Raw genomic sequence first — 11,088 nt, 5'->3', positions numbered from 1 at the left:
ATCAATAGTTAGAAGATTAAATTTAATGTCTACAAAAATTTATAATTAGAGTTACTACTAGAGTAAGTTGATTCACATTCTTCCCTCAATAAAAAATTTATTAATATAATTTAAAAAACTAATTCAATTTATTATAATTGCTTATAATGAACAATAATACAATAAATAATTTATGTCAATAAATCTCATTCTCATATATTCAATCAACAATCAAAACAAAATACTGAATATCCTTATTTAGACTTTAATTCCAAGTGTTATACTACTCACCCAATCCTGTATATACATTCTAGTAACAACATGCTGCTAATATCTTTAATAATAAATACCTTTATGCTCCAAACAAGACACAAATAAGGCAACAACAAAAAATTAAACAAAATTAGAATAGCATCACTAGTCATTATCAACATTATTAATTAATTTTAACCAATGATCAAATCCAAGTGTTTTTGAATTTCTTGAGCACCCCTCTTATAAAGATTAACTTTGATTCCATGCTTCATGTACATAGTCAAGGCAATCTTTGGCTCCACAGGGTGATTTTCTACCACTTTGACATGGTATCTATATATGATGCTAGCAGCAACATATTTCATTTGATAATATGCAAAATCTTTGCCTAAGCATAAACGAGGTCCACCATTAAATGCAGTGAATTTGTATGCAGATTCACTCATAAAGTGTCCATCTTTTAACCATCTTTCTGGCTTAAATTCCTTGCAATCTTTTCCCCATATGCTTTCCATTCTCCCCATTGCATAAATTGCATAAATCACTTTTGTACCTTTCTTTAGCTTTGTTCCATCTGGGAATGTAACATCCTCAACTACCTACAAAAATTTGTCATAATTAATTGAAAATATGTAATTAGTAGTAGTTGCATGCTCACAACCTCGAGCCACTAGGTGTATTCAATTGTGACAGATTTGCTAGGTTGTTGTTTTCCAATGAAATTTGTGACCAATAGGGTCAATTTTTTTAGTCACGGGACTTCTTGCATATTTTCAACACAAATTCAGAAATTTCATTTACTTGTATGATTATTATATCACTTGTACATTGTTTAATTTAATACAAGAGGTCATTGTGAAAGATAATTAGTTAGGTAAGCAGTGGTTGACAAAGAGAATAATTGTACCTTTATGATGCATAGAAATAATCCACTTTGGAGGATTAATTAATAAAAACAAAAGTGTACTAATTTAAAAACACAATGAACAAACAGTGCAGAGAAGAAATTTGATCACAAAGGCAAAAAAGAAAAAAATAATAATAAGAATTATCTAAATATCTCTAATAGATTATGTACTATTCTATCCACCATTTGTTCTTATGTGTCTTTTGAAGTTATTTTGTATAAATTCAAAATATTACTCTAAAATAAAATATAAGTAATAAAAAGTATCTAAAAATTTGATGTATTTATTCTCAATATTTAATCAAATAGATCAACTTTTTAAATGTTATTTTTACTTATTTTTTATTAAAGAGTGAGTATAATAGTAAATTCGATTAATAAAAAAATTAAATACATTTTTACCTTTTATTGACTTATTCACTCGTTTACTCTCTATCTTTATTAAGAAGCAATTGCAAAAAAAAAATATAACCAATTTTACTTTGAAATCTCAAAACAGCAATTAAAAAGAAACATAAATCAAGTAATCAAAAAGATCTCATTAACTACTGTCACAAGAGTACATATTAAACGATAACAAAAATAGTAAAAACTTTGTTGAAAAAACCAAATTTTAATTTTTTGAGCAATTGAATACACACGTTTCATAATACTATTTCTCTATTTAATTTTGACTTAATTGCAATTTTGGTACTTCTATGAATTAGTTGTTTATTTTATAAATCGACGGTTTTGATCCTTCTTTTAGATTTTTGAAATAAAAAATAACGATTTGACATATTTTAAATAATGTGACATACAATTATATAATATAAAACTATCTAGATACATTAATTATTAATTATTTATATATCATTAATTAAATAGAAAATATGAAAAAATTCGAAAATTAAGTTAAGTTTTTACGTCGTTTTATTCTAATATCATGAATGTTAATCATTCTAATTATAATATCATATGTCACGTTATTTAAAATATCACATGTCATCATTTTTTAATTAAAAAATCAGAGAAATAAATCAAAATTATCAATTTTTAAAATAAATAAACCAATTTTATAAATTGATAAAAATAAATGAACTAAAATTGCAATTAAGATCTTAATTTATTAACATTTAAACACTTATTATATTTTCCATATCAAAATTGAAATTTTGAGCAAGGAATGAGTATGAAAAAATTGAAAAGTTACCTCCTTATGATCCACAGGAACAGAAGGGTATAATCTGAGAGTTTCAGACAAACAAGCATGCAAATAATCCATTTTTTTAATCTCATCAGGCATAAACTTTAAACAATTTCCAAAATCATCTTTCTTCACATCATTCCTGTGACTCACAACCCTGCATATCTCTTCCACTATCTTCTCTTCAACTTCAGGATTCTTATTAATCAACCAAAAAAACCAACTCAAAGCCACAGAAGAAGTATCCCTCCCAGCCAATATAAAATTCACACATATATCCCTCAAAAACTTATCTGAATAACAGTTACCATTCTCATCTTTCATCCTCATAAAAACAGTTAATAAATCTGACCTTTGAACATTATTTTCCTCAAACTCCAAAGACAGTTCCTTTTTTCTTGTCTTGATAACATTCTCAGCAAACTCATCAACCCCTTTTATTGATTTCTTGAGTTTTCTTTCTACACCTAAGTTAAGAAGCTTCATAACCTTCCACACACATGTCGGTGTAACGAAACGAATCATTGTTGCTTCTGTTGCATCTTCAAATGCTTTTGCAAATGGTATCTGAGAAATTCCTTTTCTCAAACAACCAGGATCAACCCCAAAAGCTATCATACAAACATTATCAAAAGTTAGTCTCAAAAGAATGTCTTGAAGGTCAATAGAAACAGAATTTTCAACTGATTCTTGCAGAACAAGTAAGAGTCTTTTATGAACAAGTTCAAATAAAGACTCAGTAGTTAGTTTCCTGAACTTTGTTGAATGAAACTCAATGCTTGCTGTTTTTCTTTGCTTTTGCCATTTTTCATCATCTGCATTGAATATACCATCACCAAGTAAGTCTTGAACTGTGTTTCTGAAGTAAGTTCCTTTAGGGAAGAGAATGAATTTGGTTTTGAGAAGGTGTTCGACGTTTCGAGGATCGGAAGTGACTATGCAGTTGAGGCTGCTAAACAATGGCCCTTTGAATCTAAAGGTACCATTTTGTGTTTTGAGGGTGTCTGAAATCCATTCATATAAATTTGTTCTGAGTCCAATGAGTAAAGAAGGTAACATACCAAGAAAAGGCCAAATGGGCAGGCCATGATATTTTTTTTGTCTAAGAGAATGAATGATTATGAAGACAGTAATTGCTATGAGAATCTCTAGAATTTGGATGTCTTGTAAAAGGAAGAGAGTAAGGGAATTGAAGTTGAAGTTTGAGGCAGTCGCGGCGGCGAAAGAGGAGGAGGAGGAGAGGTTGAGATTGTTTGGTTTGGACATGGTGTTGGAATGAAAAGGAATGTTGAAATGCATGATTTGGTTAATGAGTTTGTAATAAGAAGTAATAGAAATAATGATGTTTATGGTCATGAGTTATTTATGTATGAATGTTAGTTATGTGGAATATGTGTGCATGAGCTTGCTAGTGTTTCTTGGCGTGATTGATTTTGAATAAGCTGTTTGATTTGGTGACCTGAAATAAAGTTTGTAAATTAATTAGTTCAGTGATTAACTGTATGCACTACTTGCATTTGTATTAGAGGAATAGTTAATTTTGGGTTGTTAATTGTACAAAATATTATTATAGGAAATGGTATTAGGAATTTAAGGTTTGAGTGTCAAGTAAGAATTTACCAAAAAGGATGGTATGTAATGTGAAATTTGGTGGATGAGAAGTGGCTAAGGTTGATTACCTAACGGGGAAATGGTTAGCAAAGTTCTTGTGATACAAGTTTTCTTTATATTATACGAAGATGAATATTGGTATTTTTTTTTAGTAATACTATTAGTATTGTATAGAATATTAATGCCAATTTTGTTTTGTCCGTTTGTTTAGCGAACTTAGACATTTTTATACTCCTCAAACTTATCCCTTGGAACTCACTTATAAACAAAAATGTGTTTTTTTTACTCTAATGTAAACAAATAACAATAATTCATCTGTCTAATATTTATATTATTATAAATATATCTTTAAATTAATTTATTACTTCCTCCTTCTAAAATAATTATTGTAATCGATAATTTCACATATATTAAAAAAAAATTAAATTAGTCTTTTAGTCCTTTGATTTGTTTTTTTAGTTACATTTTACTCTCTTAAGTATTTTTCTATTTTGGTCCTTTAATTATATTTATATTAATCAAATTAGTCAATTTTAATAGTTTTTGACCCCAAAAAAATAATATTTTTTTCCTTTCACTCATAAATTCATAAATTTATGTTTTCCATCAACCTAAAAACTCAAACAATTATTACATTCAAAAGTCATAATAATTTGAAACTGGTTTGTCTAAGAAAACTAGAAAGGGATATACATTACTTAGATAATTGAAGAAAAATAATAATTAAAGTTACATTAAAAACTAAAAATAATAGTTTTTTTAGGATAATTTATTTTTATAAATACAATAATTATTTTGGGGCAGAACAAGTAATATTGTGAGAAGTTGCATATTATTATAAGGGATAAGTTAGTAAATATATTTATTTTTTACATGTAATTAAGAAAATTGCATGTGCTTAATTATCATTTTTAATACAGGTAACAGTAGGTATTTTTTAATAATTATTTTTTAAATAGTCATGTAAGAGAGTATTCGATAAGCAAGAAAATTGAGTAAATAGACGGAACTACAGTATTTTAATATTTTACATAAATTAAGAAAAAATTATAAATAAAAAAGCAAATAAATATATAATTAAATTATTTTTATTAATTATCATTGATGAAAATCGTAAAATATGTCAATTGAGAGTTATGCATATAGTATTAGTTAAATAATATAAAGAATTAAGTGGTAAATTATTTTATGAGTATGCTAAACGTTAAATATATAATAAATAAATACAGAGTCAAAGTATTTTATGATCCCAAAACATTTGATCTATTGTTGCTTATGCATCTTAGAACTCCCAACAAGTTATATTAGAGTTTTGATTTAGTTTGACTGGAGAGCAGGAGTGAGAGACTCACATTTACGAAAAATTATTGAATTTAAATATGAATAATTAAGTTATACACCGACTATTAACGAGGTAAATAATAGTTATATAAAATATATGAATTATATACCAATTATTTTATGATTTTGAGCAGAAAATACAATATCAGAGTTTTTTATAGTATCTATGAATACATGTTAAATGACCAAATTTACAAAATATTATTTTGAAAATTGTGTTTTCATTTTTTTTAAAAGGTTTAAAATTGTTCTATGTAAAAAAAGCTTTTAAAATTGTTATTTCCAAGACAAACTTTTATTTTTTAATTCCTTAACAAAGAATTAAGTACATATTAGCTAAACGTTTAAAAACATTAAATTAAAATAAAATGAATTTTTTTAAAACCATTTTATCTAACTCAACTATTAAGTGACACATGGTATAAATAGTTATCTGCCAAACCTATGTATTCGCCACCCTAGAGAGAAAAGCACTGTTATTTATTTATTGAATGCATCGTGTTCCTGACCGTAGTAACAAGTATGCATGACAAATGTGACAATCACTTGTTACTCCAATTCCAAGGGAGTTTATATGATGATATAGGAACATTTTCTGTTTTTATATATTTATTTAATACTCTATTTTTTTCTCTATTATATTATTAATATATCATATTTATTATATTATTATTTGTTAATTTCTCACTCAAAATATCAATTGGATGTTTAAATGTCTACTAATCTTTTTTCAAGTGTTTATAGTAGGCTCGTTTATTTAAAATTTTATAAAAAATAATTTTTATATTATTTTATATTTTTGTTATGATATTTTTGAAATAAACCTTTAAATAAAAATTAATTTAAATAAATAAAATTAATTTTTAAATTAATAATAAATAAATTTAAAACAAATTATATTATCTTAGAGTAATTTTTCATAAAAAAATTATTTTTATAATTCACATTTAATTTCTAATATAATTTTTTTTCAATTATACTTTCTTAATTTGATTCATCAAATTACTAGAAAAATATATTCAAATATATTTTAGTAATTTTAATTAATTTAAATTTAAAATGATACCGTCTCCCACTTTTAAATATAATTTTTACTCAAAAGAAAATTAGCGTTGAGATATAAGAGTAGAGTAGAGAATTTAACTTCAGAAATTGACGACTAAATTAACATACACTGTACACAACATTTACAGTAGTAACATACACTGTACACAACATGGTTTTTGAATTTTGTTGCAACGTTTAATAAAAAATTTACGGTCGTTTTCACAATAATAGTCATATATATAAAAGTAAAAATAGTCTGTCTCAAAAAATCAAATTGTATTCTTTTAATTGAATTCATTAAATTATTAACAAAAAAATATATTCAACGATATTTTTATAATTTTAATTTATCTAGACATTAAAAGGATACCATCTTTCACGTTTAAAGAATAAAATTAATTTTATTCAAAGAAAATCGATGTTAAGAAACAAGAGGACATAATTTAACCTCAGAAATTGACCACTAAATATATACAGCAATAACATACATTGATACACAGCATAGTTTCTGAATTTGATTATAATGTTTAATTAGATATTCTATCCGTTTCACAATAACAATTTTATTTGTAAATATATTTGTCTAAAAAAACTAACATTTTAAATTTTTAATTCAATTTTAATTTTTTTTCAATTGTACTATCTATTTAATATTATGCATATCAGTTCTAATATATTATTTCTTACTTTAAATTTATAATAATAAAAATACATTAATAGTTAATAAAATAATTTTATAAATCTCCATTTTTATTTTATTATTTTTTTATTATTTTTTACTGATATATGTATGAAATGGGTAAATGTGTGACTACTGATATATTATACTATATTTTATTTATAAACTGTTAGTAGTTTACTTAACGTGCAGTTTCTTAACTTGGCTGTGTTGAGCACGCGACGCATTGCGTAATAAAGAAGCGAATTAAGTTAAAATGTGAATTTCAATCTCTATCTTTGCGATTAAGAACGCAGTACACTTATGTTTATAACACGCCAAAAGATTACTACTGCATTAAAGGAAATAAGAAATGCTAACAATACACTAAGATATTAATTATTACCACTGTTGCAAAGTAGTTGTTGGTTAGTCTAAATAAATATTACCACAGTTGCAAAGTTTTTTTATAAGTTCATTTGAATTATACACAATTAATTATTATATGATTATATAATTAGTTAATTATTAAATATTTTTACATAAAAATATAGTTATAATGTGTATTGTATTAGTCATTGTTGTTTTCAAGTTTATCATTTGTTAGTTAGTTCAATTATTAAATTTGTTTTATATTAATTAATTTAGTTTATAAGATTACCAACAACAAAATAGATTTTTGCATTTAATTTTAATATATTCAATACAATAGATCACATTTCTCACATAATTAGAAAACTAAAAAGAAACTCTATAGTTTTATTATTAGAATTTTTGTCACTGTTCCTCTAAATATTAATTTGTGGCTTTGCCACAGAAATATTTATGGTTTAATTAATTACTCTAATACATGTCATTTTTACTCTATATATATATAAATGTGTTTTACGCTGCAAATCGATGCAAAATAAATTATAGTGCATTAAGTTTTAATTAAATGGTATAATTAATAAATAATAATAATTAATATTAATTAAAAAGTAAAAATATTTTTAAAAATTATTGAAAAGTAAAAAATATATTAATTTTAAGATTTTTTTTCTTTTTAAAACAACATTTGCTTTGCTGTAAGAGGAATGAAATATTGATTATATGAGAGTTTTGACAACATGTGTCACAAGGATACTTAGTAAAGAATAAAATAATATATTTTTTTTAGAAAAATAATTTTAAACTTTTAGAAAATTGAACATACACCTTTTAAGACCTTTGTTTTTATATTTCTTTTCTTTAACTTTTAAACGTGTTAACATTTTTCATATAAAAAATAATTACATACAAATTATTTAACATTTGTCATATAAGAAATAGTTACATAAAAATTATTTATGATGTATTAAGATTAAATAAAAATTGTCAGAGTTAAATTGACAATATTAATATTATTATGTTTAGTATTATCTATCAAATTTAAACTCGATATCTCGTATTTGTGTGTGAATTTTTAATAATAACTATACTATTTCTACTTTATGAAAAAACATGTAATAAAAGTAAATCTACTTAAATGGGAAAGAGGTTATGAAAATACTATAAACAATTTCCATAAAACTAGTCTAAATAATTATGCAATGCTTAAGTTATTTTTTAAAATAAGTAAAATAAATTATTTTTCAAACAATCAAATAAAAAGTATATTAAATTAATTTAAATCCAAACACAAAGATGAGTTAAGAATCAAACAAAATACAAAAAGTTGATATATACACCGACAACTTTACAAAACTAATACATGACACTACATGACCACCTACCATTCGACCATGTTTAACACAAAAACCTTTCGTTTATATTTGAGTCATTTCGAACAAATAAATTGATGATTGTTATATTTCTCTTACCGAAAAATTATGTGATTCTTTGTATTTCAAATAACACATAACCTACAAAATTTAATATTTTTTCTATCAAACACGCTTAATCTACAAAAATTTTGAACACGAGCTAAAGCCACGATAGAAAAACGGCATAAATATCTGGCCACAAAAGTAAATCCCTCAAACCAATGTAAACATAGGGCACTAAAACAAATAAATGATCAGAGTTTCTTCCAAACTACAATCAACCAATCGTACCTAAAGTAGAAGAATGATCTTATATACTCTTCTGGCATTATTGAAAAGCAAAACAAAATAATCATAAATATTAAGAAATATAGTTGAATGCAATTAATTTTATATAAAACACAAGTCAAAATTATTAAATTATTATTTTTTAAAGTCAAATACCCCAGTATTAACTATAAATTTTTGAAATAAAAAATAATTATATTTTGTTATAATAATGACTAAAATTTAAGTTTTTCTTCTTTGTTTTTTTATAATAGTGATAGTACTATATTATGCGAAAGTTATAACTATCTGTATATATTATAAGTTAAAGTAAACTTTTTCCAAATATTAGTGCTTTTCTAGGAATTAAATTGATGTGGAAAAGGAATGTAGATGACGCGCAGGAAATGTTGGTCACCTAATACAACAACAGATATGAACAGTGTTGCAAAATGGCTTGGAAACACACAAATGTTATTTCCAAAGTTCATGTTACTGAGATGTTATTTTCTTTCCACTCTCACCTTAATTTTACTATTTTCAATGTTGCTGCATGTGATGTCGTATTAATTTTCATATTATATAATTATTACTCTATGTGTCTTCAAATAATAGAGTCATTTTATCTTTTATTATATATTAAAAAATCATATAAAAAATAGACAAAATATTATTTTTATTAAATTAATTTTGTTAACTATTGATGTATTATCAATAATTATAAATGTATAATAAAATATATTATATAAAAAATGATGCAAATAATATTAATTAAAATGTATAATATAAAAAAGTATATTAAAAATTCAAATAGTTAATAATTTTGAGACAATTTATTTAAATGAGTCAAATTATTACAAACGAAAGAGAATAATATATATTATCAAAACTAGTTTTACGTAACTTTTGAAACAAATTTGCATCGACAGTGCATTTTTAAAAACTAATAGACATAAATTGTTAACTATAAAAATAATTAATTTTTAGTTTTAGATTCTACAATATTAATTTATTTTTCCGTTTTGATTCAATACAAAAGAAATTATGTCATCTTCTTTATAATTTAATAACAACACAAAATAGAGTTTTTTATCTGAATATTCTTTTTTTATTCTTTTATTCTTGAAATGTCACAGTTTGAAATAACATTTCATAAATGTTCTACTTTTTCGTTTAAACAGAAAGTCGTTTTTTGGGGAAGCGACCTCCTGAAAAGGAAATTTTTTTATTTCATTAGGAAATCGCTTCCCGAGAAGCGACCGCCGACCTCCAACTCCATTTTTTTTGTTATATTTTAAAAATTGTTTATTATTAGAATTATTAATTTAATTAATTAAAAAATAAAATACTAATATTAACTTAAAATAAAATACAATAATAAATTATTAATAAAATTTATATTTTAATAATAATAATTATTATAATAAATAATTATTACACGTATAATTAAAAATTATTATAATTAAAATGATTAAATAAATATATATATATATATATATTAAAATTTTCAAAAAAAATAAATTAAATAATAATTACAATTAAATGAAGATGAAATGAAATACATTAAATTATTAATTTAATTATTTAAAAAATAAAAATACTAATAATAAATTAAAAAAAAATACATTAGTAAATTATAAATAAATGTTATATTTTAATTATTGTTATTATTATAATAAATAACTATTATAATTAATAATAAAAATACATCAAATTTGAGTAGATGTGTCAGCAGCATTTGAACAATGTTTTCTAGTATAACCAAAGACCCGACATAATCCGCATTTTTTTGGTACTCTTTCTGTACTGTCCATTTCTGTTCTAATGTGTTTGCTCTTTGGGCGACCTTTCGTGACTCTCCGCATTAGTGGATTGCGACACACCTTAACACCTTTATATTGTGGTCAATATCCTTGGTTTGGTATTGGTTGGAACACTTCATCATAGACTTTTAGTACCGTTTCCACCTTATACACATCAGGTATAAGGCTCCAATAATATCTTTCACTATTAGGAGATTTAAATAAAGCATCCCAATATAGTTGGGGTTCAG

General features: G+C 23.8%; 1 protein-coding gene across 1 annotated transcript; it reads right to left on the bottom strand.

Moving 5' to 3' along the window:
- Window positions 1–212: 212 nt before the first annotated feature.
- LOC101498094 (cytochrome P450 86B1) lies at window positions 213–3,779 on the bottom strand. Its single transcript, XM_004505652.4, has 2 exons — window positions 2,334–3,779; window positions 213–833 (listed from the first exon to the last, which is right to left on the bottom strand). The coding sequence occupies exons 1-2, from the start codon at window positions 3,681–3,683 to the stop codon at window positions 426–428; spliced, it is 1,758 nt and encodes a 585-aa protein (XP_004505709.1). The 5' UTR covers window positions 3,684–3,779; the 3' UTR covers window positions 213–425.
- Window positions 3,780–11,088: the final 7,309 nt, after the last annotated feature.

The sequence above is a fragment of the Cicer arietinum genome, chromosome 6, assembly GCF_000331145.2.
Source record: "Cicer arietinum cultivar CDC Frontier isolate Library 1 chromosome 6, Cicar.CDCFrontier_v2.0, whole genome shotgun sequence".
Taxonomy (NCBI): Eukaryota; Viridiplantae; Streptophyta; class Magnoliopsida; order Fabales; family Fabaceae; genus Cicer; species Cicer arietinum.
This window is presented reverse-complemented; position numbering and strand designations above follow the sequence as displayed.

Coding starts and splice junctions, on each gene's coding strand:
- LOC101498094 (XM_004505652.4), bottom strand. CDS start 3,683: ATGACCATAAACATCATTATTTCTATTACTTCTTATTACAAACTCATT. Junction 834..2,333: donor TTCCTGTGGATCATAAGGAG/GTAACTTTTCAA, acceptor AAATTTTTGTAG/GTAGTTGAGGATGTTACATT.